Source organism: Rhea pennata, chromosome 2 (assembly GCF_028389875.1).
Source record: "Rhea pennata isolate bPtePen1 chromosome 2, bPtePen1.pri, whole genome shotgun sequence".
Classification (NCBI taxonomy): Eukaryota; Metazoa; Chordata; class Aves; order Rheiformes; family Rheidae; genus Rhea; species Rhea pennata.
This window is the reverse complement of record NC_084664.1, coordinates 92428385-92446217: the sequence shown is the minus strand read 5'-3', so window position 1 is coordinate 92446217 and position 17833 is coordinate 92428385. Positions and strand designations below refer to the sequence as shown.

Genomic DNA, 17833 nt, shown 5'->3' with positions numbered 1-17833 from the left:
GCAAACACACTCTGGAAATTCAAGAGAAAGACACTATCTCCTTCACCCTTGACTCCATGATTAAAAAAAAATAAATAAATAAATAAATAAATAAATAAATAAATAAATAAACAGCCACTTCACAGAAAAAACATACAGTAACATTTACTGGGAAGATAATCCAAAAATGGCTTTTCGTCTTATAACTATGAGAATCATGTACAAAGCTGTACTCTCCTGCCCTTTAGAATAAATCTTTGTCAATTTAAAACTTACAGTTGGAGATGGATCAGGAAGTCTGTCATAACCCTTCTGCTTCCAGTTCACTTCCAAGAGTTTCATGTGCACGTGCCTTCCTTCAATGAAGGCTATGTAATCCTTGTAATTGCTGCACGGCCCAGCTATGATGCTCATAAAATTGAGGAGATAACTTAAGTACTCCAGTAAAGAAGGTCTGGTCCTGTGAAAAACATCCACATAGAACAAAACTAAAAAACAAGGAAAAACATACCAAAAGCTTTTATGGGTGCTGTTGGTTATCCTGTCTGTTTCAGTCCTCACCTCTCTCCTCCCTCCCACCCAGCTGAAAACTCAATTCATTTATTTTGGAGAAGATGATGCACTGCCCCTCTCATATCCCAGTAATGACTGGCAAGTGGCAGTCAGGACAAGAGCAATGCAAAAGTACTTAAATGACAGGTAAACAAAATGCTACTAATCTGAAAAGTTGTAATCATATTATTAGAAACATTTTAGTTAAAAATACTCATAAATTTAAGTATCTGCTCTCAAACGGATTTGTAACATTTGAACAGGCCACCAGAAACAGCAGTCAGGAACTGATAACAGTTTTTGGACATTTGTCCAATACGGCATGGACTAGTAACGGCTGGCAGACCACAAGTTGAATAACCCTAGACTGACCAAGCTGTGCAATGCAATGGTTTGCATTTTTATGCAAACTATAAGGCAGGACGTGTTTAAGGCAATGACTGTCAATGTGAGAGAAGTTCTCACCCACCTCTTCTCAAAGCAGGTGCCTGTACAGCTCAGCCTTTTGAAAAATGGGAAGTGTGATATTAAAAGTATGGGAACAGAATGAAAAGTCACTTTGTCCTACTGTGCAAATAAAGGAAGTAATTGCCTATATTGCATCATGAACAGGAAAAGGAAGCAAGAGGAGAAGAAATGCATAAATCAAAAGACATCTGAAGATGAAAAGCAAAGAAAGCAATCTTGTTCATTATTTCCATTTTGCTAGTGCATATGCCACAGGTTTCTTTGAGGATTTTACTGTTAAATGTTAAATGGAGAAGATCCACTGTCAACACCACAGGTTAGTAGGACTTTAAAAAAAAATAATTAAAAAAAAAAAACATACAGGCTTCTCAGCCTTACTACAGTTTCGACAGTGCTAGGTTTGCTTTATTTATGTGACAGAAGATGCCACCATTTGAATTCTGCATTCAGATGCACAATGCTTTCCATGAATTTGCTGATAGTCACCAGTCAAAGTCAATGAGCACTCCCCAGTCAGGAACAGAAACTAGGGTATTGTGTTTAAAGATTCTCCTGCCCAAGGTACAGACAGACATGCATAAACTAAAACCCACCTAAAATTAATTCAGACTAAACCACAGATTTTTAGCAGAAAATCTAAGCAATAGTTAAACATTTGCTGTTTCCTACTTTTATTCTGAAGCGGAATTAGTTTGAATAAACAGTTGGCTTAGCCAGGGATTTTGTGCTTTCACTCTGCTGGTTATTGTAGATGTTAGTTTCTGAATGACATGTTCTCTGATGAAACCATTTGCTAGAAAGATGCAGTAGGCGGCAAACAATTTGGGGGAAGGATCATCTTTTTGCTCTTCAAAGTCAGTTCCATGATTTGGGCTTCTGAGCTCTACAGTATGATTAAAAATAAAGCCATTAGTTTCAACTCAGATTCTGCACGTGGTGGGTGGGGAGACATGAGCAATGCACGAAGGAATGTACAGAGGATGAGTGAGAAACAAAAACAGATCAAGAACAGGAGGGAAGACAAAAGGCTGTATTACAAAAAGGGATTTAAAACTCTTTAGTTATGATTTGCCTGCCACTGACACTTGAGCTATTGGCATGGACTTTTATGTTATGAGCTCATCTACTGTACAAAGGAAAAAAGTCTGTTTAGTGAGAATTTGACCAGAGCTAATCAAATGGTCACATGGGCCCAGTGCAGTTCAACATTATGTTATGAGTCTTAAAAATAGGCACACACAGCTACGGGTCAGAGCAAAAGTTATATAAGCCTTCCTACAGGGTTTTTTGCTTTTCAAGAAACAACTTCCTTCTTACTTTCATAATCTCATAGGCAGATTTTTCTGATGGTTCAATTTTCTGCCTTGCCAACTAAGGAAACAATTTCCCTGGGCCTAAACAAATACTTCATGGTGAAAATCAGTTACAACTGTAACACTAATTCGTCCCAAAAAGAATTCACCTTCATCTTGCACTTCCATTAAGACAGGAAGTCAAAAGGGGGGAGGTGGAATGGTAGGGGTAGGGCTAGGGAAAAAGACAGATGCTTGAATACATAAGCATCATGTTATCTCCCTCTGAAAATGAGAAGACTAGTCACATTAACTTGAAAGACCAGAAGTATCAATTTTATGGATGGAGATAGGAAAAATAAAATTTCAGGGTCCAAGAATTATGGCAGAGAAATTCACCTTTTGAAGTGTCAGAGTCCAGCCAAAATGTGTTTGTACTATGCAGCAGTGTGGTGACAGATGAGGAATGTTTTACTGTGGAAAAACGGGAATAATGTGGATAGAATGAAGATGACAGCTGAAAAGTCCATATACGACAGCCCTAGTCTGAGTATTAAGGAACTGATTCAGCAAAGACCACTTTTGTTGCGGAGGGGAGCGGGGGGAGGGAGGGGTTAAAAAAAAATGAATATAACAGAGAAGCTATGTTCACGTAAGGTGGGCATTGACAGCACCATTACAAAAGCAGTTACAATTGCTCAAGAAAATAGAAAAAGTAGGTAGCTCTTTTTTCCCCATCATGGACTAGAAAAAAAGTAGGGAACATTTTCATGGCTGTGCTATTAAGCTGGTACTGACATCATAAGGGAAAAGAAAAAGAAAACCCTAAACTTCTTTACTGAGATTAAACACAAATCAAGTGGGGAATTAAATTCTTACTTTACAGCAAGTCGATTTTGCTCAGCAGTGAGTTCCTCAGCTTGTCGCCCTATTCCTAGAAAGAAATAAAAATCACATTAGAGCCTTCCAAAAGCTAAGCACAGAAAGCCATCACCAAGCCTTATGTTTCTATCCCACAGATAAGTTCCTAAAACTACAGGCTTCAGGGATTTTTTTGTGAGAGGCAGTGGTAATATAGTTCCAACTTTTTAACTTCGAGGTCAAGTCTATTCATACTCTACCCTACTTCTTTACCCCATTCCCCACCTCATTGCCCCTTTCTCACCCTGCTGTGCTTTCAGTAGTCATCATAGCATTCCTGCACACACAATGCGCCTTGCAATGCCACCAACTGGTAGCAACCCCCCAGCAGCCTCTACTAACAACCCTGTGCTGGAAAAACCTCCGTTCCCAGAAGCTGCTGGCTCATTTAAGCACAAGCCTCCCGCTGACTCCTTGCTGAGAAATGGAGCATTTCACAGCAGGATGACTGGGCAGGGGAAGAGAAATGGGCTCTCAAGAAACAGAAGCTCCACTAGTGCAAACTAGCAGCCTAGCTGTCTGCTCCTGGAGCAAGCCTAAACACACACATCAGTAATAATTGGGAATTGTACAAGGTCCAGACTGGAAGGGCAATCTCCCGTTGAGCTCATGAGACCTTTGGGGCCAGAGGTAGGGCACAGACTCGCTGCCTCAAGAAATCTATGGAAAAATCTTGTAGGAAGGCAAGTGTGTAAAGACCAAATACTTTAAAGCCTTCATTTTAAATCTTTAGCTGGGCACACTGTGAGGAATCCCACCAACTTCAGTTCAGCTCACTGCCGGATGAGTCACAATGCGATGCTGAACACGCATATACACATCTTCATAAGAACAGGGCCTTGGCATCAATTAACACTGATGTTCTCAATGTATTGGCTACAATTACTGATAGACCTGTATGCACATACACTTAAGTTCCATTTCCTAAAAAGACTCATGATAAGCTGTTCATTTCCATTCTCTCTCCTCTATTTATGTGCTGGAAGGGTGCAAGTTCCAGCAAAAAAATTAAGCATTTAGTTACTTAAAGGCCTGGGTATTTTGTTTGCCTTTTTCCATTTATGGACAGCTGCATTAAATTTTTACAAATTGAGATTTCTCACTAGTGCTTGAACTGCAAGCTGCCTCCGTTTGATCAACTGTTCCATATATGGATGTTCACAACACAATGAGCCTCTTCCACCATAATTAATTTTTAGGATTTCTATTTTGTTTGAAATGCTCCTACCTCTGCTGTTATGTCTTCTCTGTCTGTTCGCTTACCTCCAAAATCCTAAGCGTACATCTAGGCTGTACACCACGATGGCATGCAGCGACACCTGAGCTGGTTAGCTTAAATAACAGAGGCAGAGAAGCCCCAGCAACATGCAGGTCAATGATAACGTCAGTTAGTCCCTGCAGAGCTTCAAGCTGCACCTGCTATCATCTGCTCAAAGTATCAAAGACACTCGTGTAGACCCAGCCTGTAAAAAAACCCAGCCTCAGCAATCTGTAGTGTGGCCACCACCTAAATTCTAGGTCATCACAACTCTAGAGCCAACTACGTAGTCACCCAAGGCTTAACCTAATGGGCCTCAGACCACTGGAAGTCCACACTGCAACAGCAATAGACATGAGCAGTAACAGTACTGAAGACAACTGGTATTTCTAGCCTTCACACCATACTAGAGACAAGGAGAATAATAACGCTCCTTAACACAGCACAGAGTGAGGCCGAAGATAACATTATTTTACCTGTAATTGAGCCTTTCCCTGCACAGGGAAAAAGCTACTGAATTCCAACTCTCACAATTCACAAAGGGTTGTATCACTGAATATTCCAGTGATAGTACAGTTGACTACACTGATATTAATTCCTGGACCTATGTATTAAAAAAGAGGCTAGATTTTAGTCTAAAAATCCAAAACAACTTCAGAGAGCTCGGTGGAGATGCACAGTAATGCCCAAATAGCTAATACAGAGACTAGCTAAAATCAGAATTGGGAAACAGAAGGAAAGGAATCAGCCCCCAACAGGGAAACAGTTCTCTTCAGTTTTGCAAGGACAGCTGATTCTAGAGAACTGATCAAAACCTGAAATAACTTGTTTTCCTCCACAAAGCATTTTTCTTCTTCGTGTAGAATAACTCACTGAACTACGTTAATCCACTCCATAATTCAACCAAAGGCGGCACTGGAATAAAAATGCTGTCTTCAGGACATGGGAAGCGATTTCTTTTCTTACCATCATGGAGCTGGCATGCAAGTGTTGTGATCTTCTGTGTAATTATCATCAAGGGACTATAACAAAGACAGAAACAACAATTATATGTCTTTTAATACAAATTATAACCTGTCTTTTCAATTTAATGTCTTTAAAAAGCATAACAGTATTTGCAACCAGCCAAAAATACCCAATTAAAACTGAAGGAGGAACATGGTCAGAACACAATTGCCTGGGCTCAGAACTAACCCACAGTAATTTGCACTGCAACTTCAAACCAGTAAGTGCACACAAGGCCTTATTTTACATCTCTCCATCCTGCAGCAGTACAAATTATAATCCAGAAGAAATCACACCACTCTAAGAAATCCCATCTTCTGCAATCCATTGGGCTCCCTTTTGTGCAAAGACCAAGCTCAAGCCTCGTAGGATGCAAAGCTGGAGGGCGATACTGCTGTATCTGACTTCCCTTATGGTTACTCTCCCACTGTTCAGCTCCTCACTGTCCTAAACCAGTGTCAGCTCTGCACATACATACATCCTTACTGATAAAGCACAAATATCAAAATAGCTGTTAGAACAGCACACGGTCTCCCACCTGTCTCCTGGCAACACGACCACCTGAGATCTACAAGCTCCTGAAAACATGAGCTGGCTCCGAGGCTGCAACAGGGAAAGTTGCGTGCCCAACAGGCAGGGACACTGGCCAGTCCCTCATAGGCAGAGTTTCTTTTGGTGCTAACTGCTGTTTGCATACAACTTTTAAATGCTATGGAGCCCTAAATATAAAACTCAGCATTCGACACCTGTCCCCTGGAAGGATCCATGCCAGGAAACATGAGTGAAGAGCTCCCACTAATGCTGCCTCTCCCCATCCTCTCTCCCCAACATGTACAGCTCAGATCTCCATCTAGCAACTAGGACCTTCATAACTGTAATAGTCAGGAGGTGTAAATTAATTATGCAAAGAGCATTATTTATGGTGACCATATATAAAATCAGTTTCACAGAAAAGATAAGAAAAAAGGTAAGGTAAGAAAAAATAAAGGTATATTCAATTATATCTCTGTCTAACATAACAGTTTAATATTACAGGGATTTTCAAGAGATTCTAAATCATCATTCCTCAAACTGATCTACTGTCTAAAATCAAGTATAAACCCAAAGGCTAAGACTGTTTGCATTCCCATTATCCCACTGTGAAAAATCAAACTGATTTTACAGATAATTAATATGCTGAGCATAGTAAACACAAGAGTACTAGATAAAGATATTCCTTCATTGAAAGTCATCTCTACTTTTTTGTATTAAATGTGGCTGACATCTTTCAAGCATCCACATGTAAATCTGTGTGGATAGATTTCTGTTTTCTACCCCAAAACAGAGAATATGCAATAGCAACTGATTTCTTAATAGAAAACTATTTGTACAGTTTTAGCAAATTTCTCTTGAAATGTCAATATAAACATAATGCTAACATAATGTTAGTATTGCACCTAAAACCCAGAACCGGATTGGGTATATACAGATCTGGAAGACAGCTGTGCCACCAAGGCTTTTTGGGGCATCTAGAGTTCTGATGCCAGCTAAAAAATGGGCAAATCCAGTAATGATTTTCCATTGTCCAGGACTGTTAAACAGTGTTACTATATTTTTTCCAACTCTCCTTTCAATTTTTTTCCAGTGAAAAGTTCCTTATAAAGCACTTTCCCCATTATCTTCAACATCCTATTTCTCCAGATGGGTTTTCCTATTCAGACAACATTTAGCTTTCCTTTCAAAAATACATAAATCCCAAAGCTTTAAGCACAAAAAGAAGGTTTTTTTTAATCCTTAAGAAAGACAGAGGTTCTCAATGAAAGAGCAGTTCTACTGCAAACACAGATTTTTTTTTTATTTTGTCAATGCTTGACCCTTTAGCTTTACAGTCGAACACTAACACTTAGTTAAAACTGGTTCAATTTGTCACAGGTTTCCCTCTAACAGCAAACACTTCATGTTAAAACTGAAATGGGTAACTTTAAACCTCAGGCTCAGAGCCAAAACTGTGGGCCTTTAAGTGCCTAAATCTAGATAGATGTCTTCGAAAATTGGGCCCCCCACTGTAAGCCAGAGAGAACCAAAATGCAAACAAATCTGATGTGCTGATTAATTAAGGGAAGCACAAGCGCAGCCTGCATTAAAGCCGTACAATGTATAAACACGGAGGAGAGAGAGGTTCTTTTTAGCTATATTAGGGATTCAGAGTCATTCCTGGCACGTCGTAACCCAGTGGAACAAGTCTAATGAGAAAAGAGGTCCAGCCTGTCCCCCTGGAACAGTGACCACAGAAGTGACACTGCTGACGCTGGGGGTGGCAGGGTGACCCACAACCTATCTGAAATACCTCCAGTTCCCTCTCCTGCTGGCATCAGAAAAAAAAAAAAAAAAAAAAAAAAAGAGCGAATAGGACAAGTCCTCCAGACTCAGGCTTGGCATAGTCCCCGCAGGGAGGGGGAAACCTGCTGTAGGAAAGCAACCCACAAAACGATCAAAACCCTTCACATGACTGAGACCAGGTAACATTAAACCTTTCTGGAAAGGGTACACAAGGTTTCAGGTGAACAGGGAACATCCTCCTCCTCCCTCGCCTATCCGCCTTTAAGCGATTACGATTAAAGCCTAGTGATACTGAAGTACTAAATTGCCATTTCTGTTCAGCCATTCAGGTAACCTCTGATTTTAAACAGCAATAAAACATTGATTAAGTTAATGCATAAAATGCAACATCTTATCACACATGGTTACGTTTTTCTCTGACATACACTAATATTTTAAACCTTTGACTCTACTGGAAAAGTTGTAAGAGCTACAAACAAGAAGGGGAGTTAAAAGTCTATCTCCCCAACATCTTTTTACTCCTGACATACTCCTGACAAAAGAGATGCACAGGTTCTCGGGGTGGCATGAAGTATTAGGTAGAAATAAAATAAATAAATAAATATATAAAAGTTTGAAAAAGAGAGAGAGAGGCCATCTACCTACTAAACTTGCATTTAGAGATGAAGCTCAAAGATCTAGTCGTAGGAGCAAGGCATTGGGAACAGTACGCGTACTTTTAGAAGCCTAGACCTCAGACCTGGTGAACTCCACCCACCCCCCCAACACCTTGCAAACGCTTTGCAGCTACACGCTAAGCTGTCCGATTCCACAGCCTCTCCTCTTCATCCATCATACTAAACACCACGGCTACGAACTGTGACAGAAACACCAAATTGGACTGACCGGTGGGGTGACCCCGTCTGCGTTTTCTCTGCTAGCTAAGAGTTTAGCCTCAGGTGGCTGCTGCATCGTACCTCCTACACACAGGACATAGGGGCCAAGTTTTAATTAAGAATCAAGAAATTGTCCCAGGGAGTCAGTAATGAAATAGTAAATTCCAACAAATAGAGAAATAGCATCTGTACCTAAAGTTTGACACCTTGAAAAACAGTGGGACAAGACAAAGATGGGACAGTTTACAGAGGATGTTGAATATAGGTAAAGGTTTTTGTCCTCACTAGTTAAACCTTCTAAAGGAAAACATATCAGTTAAAAATCATTTTAAACATGGCTTGTCCCAAGAAAATAAATTTGCCTGGAAGCATAGGCCTAGGGAATGAAGTATGTCAGCATCAGTTTGCAGCCTACCTCGGGGATCCTCTCCGTATCTCAGAGGGGATCCTGCTGTAAGCCCAACTTTAATAGTTGCAAGAGAAAAGCCATTTCCCAAGCAGTGTCTGTCTGACCTGAGCTAATCCCACAGAGGAGGCTGGCACACATGAGCTAGAAATAGTTTCCACTGACCTGATTTCACTAGGAGAGTAGGTGGAGTCAAAAGGCTCATTGCAGACAAGAGCCCAAACCAGCAAACATTTATTTCAGGTTTATCTGTAGAGCCTTGAAATCCGTATGGAAACCTCCCCCCGGGAGCCCCTGCTATGGCAGTGACCAGTGACGGCAGCGCGGAGGCGGCCACTGGGCCAGGACACCACGATGTCTCGCTGGCAACAGGTTGTTACTTCCCATTGCAATAAAAAAGCCACAGATATGCTGAAGCATGCAGGGGAGCAATATTTCATTAAACATGCTGATACCTCCCAAACAATTTCCAACTTGCTTCAAGGTGGGTTTTTTCTCTCTCTCTCTCTCTCTTTTTTTTTTTTTTTTTTTTTTCCTGTGAAAGCTGATGAACAGTCCTTCTTAGACCTCCAGGAGCAAAATATTTTATTTCAGAGAACACTGATTTCTGGAGAAGCACCTCAGGACACACTAGATATGGAGCTTTCTAGTACTGACTCACTAGCTGAAATTTGGCTAATTGGCAATTCTCATCTTGTGACTCTTCCAGGACTTCTGTGTAACCGATGGTAAGTGATCTCAGCGCAGCTTCCAGTGTATAAAAACTTAGCGGTGGGCATGGAAAAGGGCCCGTTTTCTCTTTCCGGGGCAGAGTTTTATGTGCAGCGTCCTGCCCTGAGCTACAGCTGCTTGCTTTGCACTCACCTCCACCCACTCTGCTGTTCTGCCCCTGGAGACCTGCTGTAGACCAAAGTCATCCAGAGCTCCTACAACAACTACTGGGAACAGTGTATGGTACTTCATGAGTTTGAAAGATAACATCATACACTGAAAAGACAACGGAGTAAAAACAACCTGCTAAACTTATGGGACAAGTTAATATTTCTGTGTTGAGTTTTAGTGTGGCATTTTAACAAACATCAGAGTACATCTGTATCTGCTTCCATCAGCAAATATATTTTCATTGTAAAAACTGGCTGTTGTACCTTTGTTCCTGTCTTTTGTGGTTGAACCTAAGCCACTGGGACGGGATAAAAACAGTAACAAAGCATTAACCATCACACAAGAATTCACTGCCTAAAGTGACATTTTTTACTAAAGTATCTGCTTATATGACTTTTCTGGAGAGCTCTTTCTATGACCAGCATTTTCAAAGTGGTTTGCTAAGAGTGCCATTGTTCTTTTGCATTTGGAGTATAGCTGGTAAGAGAAGACGCCCAGCAAGTCCTGGAAAGCAATCTCCATAAAAAAACTAATGCAAGAGGTACAGGTCTGACATCTGCAGGGAGAAAAAGAGTGCTTTAGTCACCCTGACAATTCAGGCTCCAGTCTCTCGTCCAGACTAACACAGAATTGGAATCAGTGCCAGCACGTATGGTGATTTTCACAAACTGAATTTCTTTCTGTAAGGAATGGCACCAAGAAATTCACTGTATACGCATGGTTATTGCTCTCTGGCCCTCCCTGAATGGACTGCAAATACTATGAAATTTTACTCACACTGGATGAAATTCAAAAGGAAACTGAAAAGCTCTATGGTCTCAACCAAGCAAAAGATTAAAGCAGACATACTTAAGTTCATATGGACGAGGAGTTCCTCTGAATTCTGTCCAGATGACCATATGCACAAGGCATTTGCTCATGTAGTTTGCTAGACTGAAAACATACCTATTAATAATTTCCAAAACCCAAATCAAGATCCCTTGATTTTGTTTTAAACTAATCTTTGCCTAAAGCTATAATATTGCTATATTCAGTCTGTGCCTGTGAGGCAAAGAAAAGAAAAAATGTATGTTAGTGTTATCATTTTTATAAAGTCATAAAGAAACCAGGCAACTTACCAGCATAATCCTCTTAGCATAAAGAAGAAGAAATGAGAGAGAGAAAAAAAGAGAGAGAAAGAGTTAGGATTTAATTTTCCTAGGTACGATGCATAAATGCCAAAGCAAAGCAAGCAAAATAAAATACCCATGTTTCTTTCTGATTTGGATTAAGGGGGAAGTATAGTAATAAGTTATTAGTGGTCAAAAATGAATCAAGCTTTGTATGAGAAATCTGCTGAAGAAAATTCCCAAGTTATTTCATTGCATTTTTGTGATAGAATATAGAGAAGTACTTCCAAAAAATCAATTAAAAAAAATCAAGTGCAACAAACTGGAATTTATTTCCATCAAAAATCTGTCTTACGGTCTAAAAAAGTGGACATTTCACCTAGCTCCAATGCAACACGTGAAAAAAGAAACTGCTGCAACCAGCTTGAGTATAGCCCTGTTTGTGCAAGTCAGTGAACACAACTATCCTTTGCATAACCGAGAAGAATTAACTAGTCACCACTACAAGTTTCCTTACTTCTTAACCTTGAAGTGATGAGTCACAGTTCGATCTTCCATTTCTGAGTTTACTTAATACATGACTCAGAAGTTACCTGTTCTTCAATCTACATGCATTTTTACAAGCTGTGGTCTCAAAAAGGTGGTGGCGGGGGGGGAGGCAATAAAAAACAAATAGCACCACCAACTGTTACTATGGAACCAAAAAAACAACAGTTGCAAACACAAGTTTGCAAGTTTCCAAACACAAGGATTATGCATGCGAGCTGTTAAGTGCATAAAGCAGGTCATGAGAGTAAATGAGGTATCCTAGCAAATGAGGTATCCTAGCTTTCAGCACAGAAACTGAGAAACGCTCATTTAACATCGGTTCGTCACTTTAGGGAACTGATGCTGGAAAGCTGACAACACCAGAACTGCTTACACGCCTAGCTGATGTGGATTAGTATTTCCTCCCTGCAATTGGGTATCACCAGAAACATACAGGATAACTGAGACCTCAAATACAAATCAGTCAATTGCAGGCTTTTTGCTCACTTTTAACAATTCCCTTAAGTTCAGCAGTTCTCACTATTAGAGTATTCTCAGCAGCATTCACCCAGCAGGCTGGGAGGCTGGAGGGAGAAGTGCATTGCTCTGTGGATCCTAACTTGGTTGTTTCTGAAGCTCTGAGATGTTTTAGGACGTCCTTCTAGCTAGGAGCCTGTTTGAAAGCTACCAGACTGCCACATGCAACATCTGCGGAGTCATCAGTCATGGGACACTGCAGCAGAGGCAGCTGAGCTTCTGCTGATACAGGGCGACACAGTGGTGAGGACACATTTTATCTCTTTGGGTCATAACACCCCAGGAGTATGTATAAGGCCCCAATGGAAACATATTATTTATGGCCAAGAAAAACAGATTGTAAGACAGATTTATAAGATTGACTTGGGTTTGAGCACTTTGGATTTTAAGTTTTTATTATTATAGTGTTTTCATTTATTCTTAGTTTTTTTAAAAAACATGAAGATATGCTTCGCATCTGCTCCACATTTTCCTGCCCATTTACTATTTGACAGTTTTCTGTTTGATTGAAGTTAGAAACTGGTTTTTATCTTGAGGTTTCAGGACAAAAGCTTGCAAGAGAATAAGTTTAAGCACTATTCTTCTGGTCCCATTATTATCCTAGAGCTCCTCATTAGATACAAGTAGCTTGCTTTTCATCAAGGGGGCAAAAAAATGCTTCTTAGCCTATAAAACAGTCATCATTCCTCTTCTTCCACCCTCAAGCTCAGCTGTATCCTTATTAAGTGTCTTCTGAGAGAAACAGCTAATATGCCTCACAGTACATTTCTGAATACTCTATTCAGAAAAGCGTGCTCTCGCAGAGTTCTGCCTCACAGCACACACATAGCTATAGCATTCCAGCCCCATTTATAGGCTTCTTGGTATGTCATGCTCATTCACAACATGCTTTTGTGTATTAAAAGAATAGCAGGAAAAAAATTATAGAACTAAATTTTCTCTAAATGCATAATTTCCCATTTCTCTCCTCTCCCCTAAGAAAAAAAGAAAAAAAAAAAAGACTCAGAAGAACAGATATCATTTTTCCAGAAATGCATTTAAATGCTTAACCCCTGCCCGCAACTTACACACACACACCCGGACATAAGCACACAGCAAAAAGCTCCAGTTTCCTATTCTACGCCTGTAAGAAGACTGCGGCTTGGAAGAGGCATCTATCTACAACTTACTGTTCCAGCTAACAGAGGTTCTTTCATGTTATGTTAATAATTACTCTGCATTCAGACATTCAATTAAACAAGTGGAAAATGGATTAGCACGCTGTTTTTAAACTAGGCAGAAATGTACTTCTGCTCAAAAACAAGATATATAACATTACCTAGCATCTATCTCTGAGACGTGAGGCTCCCTTTCTTTTACAAGGCATCTACGCTTTTTGCAAGACATCCTCTACTGCTTCAGTGAAACCAAACACGGAGAGATTAGAGTTTATATGAAGAACATTGTTCCACCAGAACTGAATAGTAATACAAAGTCGTGCTACTTAAACAACGCTCACAACGTGCCCCAGTGGCAGAAACACAGGCACAGGGCGCGAAAGCTGATCCCTTTCTAAGCCGGTTGGGCATGTCCCAGCTCCCCCATTCAGTAACCCCTCAAGTCCTCCTCTCCCACTGACCCAAGTCCCAAGGTTGGGGGGGGGGGGGAAAGGGACCCTGGGGAACCACAGAGATCACTGGGGTCGCCCCAGGATCCCTTCCCATGTGCAGGTAAGTCAGAACATGGGAAAGGACAACTCCAGGTCAACGGCTGCGTTTAGGAAGATGGGTAGCTAACAAACTCTACCTTCCTGACTAGACAGCGCCCAGCAAGAAGACAGCAGAAACAATGACTCACTCTGAAATCACAGTATTTGTTCCTTTAACAACAACAACAGAAAGTGCTAAAAAGAAGTTTAAAAGCAAACGAAATTGCAGAAGCTCCCCAGATAACAACAGAATTATTTTTAAAATGTACTAAAATTATCTAATACCAAATGATACAGGACTCAGCTTGCAGACTCACTCACCCAGAAAAATCTGTAGTAAGAATACCATAGTGAAATATGTATATTCGGCTTATGTGGCATAACGTGAGGTATCCCATAGCTACGACAAAGGAGTACCTAAAAACATAATACACAGAACAGATAGTTACCAACACACGTACCAACAAGAACTGGAATCACTCAGATTGGCTTTGGGGCAGTTATTTTTGCAAATTTAGGTTAACAAGTCTGAATCTACGTTACAAGCTCTGGCAAAAGATTTTCAGAGGGGGGCTTATAATTTTGTGTACCCTGTTGCAACACAACAGAGAAGACTCTTCATACTGGGGGGTGAGGGGAAGAAATGAGATCATTTCAAGTTGAGTGTTTCAGTTTTACGGAGGGTTCCCCACTCCAACATATTATTTCAAAATTGTTGTCAAACTCAGGTATTTGAAATCAGATGATATTTAGTGTGTGTGGCTGAAATTATCCATCACCCTTTCTATCTGTAAACATCTTTTAAATACCTGTACAACCCTCAGGTCTAGCAGAAATTTAAGTATTTCAAGCTGATGCAAAATGAGAAGAGAGAGAGTATCTTAAAGGGAGATAATGACACTGAACCTACTCTTTTCAGCACGAAATGCTGAAGAATGCCTCCTTCCAGCAGAAACAGTCTTTAACTGGAGCTTGACAAATTCACTCCCAATTTTTCCAGGATGACCACAAAAATATGATAGGCAGGATGGTAGTGTGACACTTCCTGTCATAAGGGTTGAACGGTCTGAGGACTGGACATGTTGCAGTGTCTAGGTGGCGCAGATGCAACCTTTCCTACAACTTACTCTCCACACATGTGACAGAGCAGGAAAGAGGATACCAGAGAGGTAAGAAGCAGATGGAAACTTGGAGACAAGATGACAAGTAACAAACCAAGCAGACTAGACAGTGGATGGAGAGCTGGGACCCCAGAATGAAAGGATTACATCATCTAGATCTCAGATGGGCCGAGACCAAGTCCACCAGAGGTCCGTACAGTAGGGGAAGTTAGCCACACAGTCAAGAAGATACGAAGACCTACAGAGGAACCAAACTGTGCAGCCTGCACAGAGAGGAGCCCTAGGAAAGCCGAGTCAACGGAAGCCAGGCAGGTTTGTAATGCACATTACAAAATTGGACCAATCAGGACAAATGAAGTAAAGATGGGAGCAAACATCAAGAGGAAGGGTCAGCAGGTGACTGAAAACAAGCCAGACTTGGTCAGATCACGGCTGACTATAAGATAAATAGGCTTTGCTTTCCTAGGGACCAATAAACTGCAAAGCAAGTAACAGTGAGGGATGTTAAGTCAGAGATCACAATATAACCTGAAGGTCACATGGCTCATGGCAAACAGCTGGATGAGAGGCAGACTGAGGAGACATGACAGCTTCTTCAGGAGGTTCGGAGCAGAATTTATCTATTTTTTCTCAGTCTGGCATCCAGCCCAGCGTCACCAATGTTCTTGGGCTCCCTCTCATCAATGAATGACAGGCATCCCTCCAACAGCAAGCTACCACAGCCTGGCACATGCAACTCTGATAGAGGGGACGAAGCACCTAAAATGAGTCTTGATGCTTAAGCCTAAAGCATGTACACTAAAAAGTGGTGGTCAAGGAGAGACATACTGAATTTCTCCTGCAGCTGAGAACATTGCTGAAGATGTTGAATTAATTCATCAACTTGCAGGCCGTTAAGACCAATAGCCTGACCACTGAGCACCCTAGCAGAAAATAGCCAGGCAAAAAAGCAGGTAGGTTAAGCTATGTAGTTTATTTCCTTTGCTCACCTTCACTTGCATTTTTAGGGAAAAAGTCCAATTCCTGCTGTTAAGCTTCCTGGGGGTCTTAGGCTGTCCAGATGAACAGTTTATGCTCAAGCAGCTTGAATTTACGTTTATTTTGCCAAATTAATAGTGTAGATGTACTTTGAGTCAGAGAGCTATGGCTAGTGGAATACAGCAGAAAAGACCTAGCCCAATATTCCCAGCCCTCCTAAGGTTTTTCAGCATGTTCAATTGCTATTTCACAGTGATTCAAATCAAAACATGACCATCTCGCAGTAGTAGCTGACAATATTATATAAAGTGGCTTAATTTGTGCTGCAATATACAACAATTTCTCCCATTGTGACTAACTGGCTAAACAGCAAGTGTGAGGGAGTTTCCTGTTGAAACTGCCTGTTTCCTCACCACAACATCAACTTCAAATAAGCATTGGATACTTGATTCCTGCTGTTCAGTTCTCTGATCCAGAACAGCTACTCTAAACAATCGAAGATATGTTACAAAGTGATGGGACTCCCATTTAAGTAGCAGAGAGGAGCCACCTCAGCGAGTGATAAAGAAGGGGAGATGATTGTCAGAGCGTTAGGTCCTCAGACAGCTCTGGCCCTGAAGACAAGCTAAGAAGGGGGTTTGGTTACTGGGTGCAGGCTGCAGTGAATATGGGCATTCATCAGACAGACAAAAGCAGCTACAGAAATGGCCGTGCGGCGTGTAGAGACAGAAAGCACATGCAACACACCCAAACCAACCCAAAGTATTAACTACATGCTCTAAGCGAGGCCAACACAAAAGTGGAAATAACTGATAGCTAGTCACTCTAGACTGCTATAAAGGAGCAGTTGTACTCCCCTAAAAAGTCCTAACTATGCAGAAGGGTAGGAGTAAAACAACTCTGCCTGCACAATTTAAAAGGCACTTGCTGAACTATAACAGAGTGTTGTCCCATTTAAGAAGGCCAAATTACTGAGCAGCAAAGTTCTTCCATGTCCACTTCCTATTACCCAGTGAAAGAAGCAGGCATAATTTCCATGTAGTTCTCATTTTCATATCAAAGCGCCTTCTGCCTTTTGCCCAGTGAGGCACTCACTTGATAAAACACTTCAGAAATCCTGAGTGTCTTCTTCAAGACACCAAAAAGAAGATCCAACGGTCTAGAACTTTTCCTGATGATGTTGCAGTCCTCTGCTTCAAAGCAATGACATACCCAATACTTGCCACTTTTTCAAGCTCAAAGCCCAGTCATGAATGCAAGACTTATCTCATATATCACAAAATTGAGCTGCCAGTGACCTTAACTAAACTGCCTAACTTGAGAGTAACTGGAAAATAGCTAGAGGCCATACAGCAAGAGGGAAAACACATTAAAGGGATTATCAAAAGCCATCCTCAAGGACACAATACCAATGGCAATATGAATTCACAAAGTTTATGAAATCAGAGGCATGGGCATAAGTTGTTAAGCTTGCAAAAGCCTACTTTGGGGCATAGCAATTTCATATGGAAATGTAATATATCAATGCAAAAAAAAAAAAAAAAAAAAAAAAACACACACACAAAATGAAGTTATAGATGATTCTGTAACTGAACAAACAAACCTCCTGCAAATAACTGGGAAAGAAAGGCAGGAGAGAAAAGAAGGTGATATTAAAAAATCCTCACACCTCTGGATGAAAGGAGGGAAGTTGTCCAGAGGAGCAGCCCTGTAATTGCAGCCACATAAGCTCACCTGTGGATGTTTGGAATACTCGCCATGTTCATAATGCCATAGTTCATCATCACCAGGACAAAAAGATGTATGGAATACCTTGAAGACAACAAAGTGAATATTTAAGAAACTTCTAAGCAAGCTGGAGCGGCTGAGGAAATATTTTTCCACACAAATGCTACATCATAGGAGAGTATCACTAA

The 17833-nt window shown here is 40.9% G+C and overlaps 1 protein-coding gene across 2 annotated transcripts in view; it reads right to left on the bottom strand.

Annotated features, from left to right (window-relative positions):
* Positions 1–17833, bottom strand: part of MBOAT1 (membrane bound O-acyltransferase domain containing 1) — a 57584-nt gene that overhangs the window by 17194 nt on the left and 22557 nt on the right. The window contains exons 3-7 of one of the 2 annotated variants that reach the window (XM_062568033.1): positions 17652–17729; positions 14140–14235; positions 5437–5492; positions 3171–3225; positions 256–439 (exon numbers count right to left, since the gene is read on the bottom strand). In XM_062568033.1, coding sequence (XP_062424017.1) covers positions 256–439; positions 3171–3225; positions 5437–5492; positions 14140–14235; positions 17652–17729 — 469 coding nt within the window. The remainder of the gene's footprint in view (positions 1–255; positions 440–3170; positions 3226–5436; positions 5493–14139; positions 14236–17651; positions 17730–17833) is intronic. The other variant, XM_062568034.1, reaches the window with a different exon arrangement.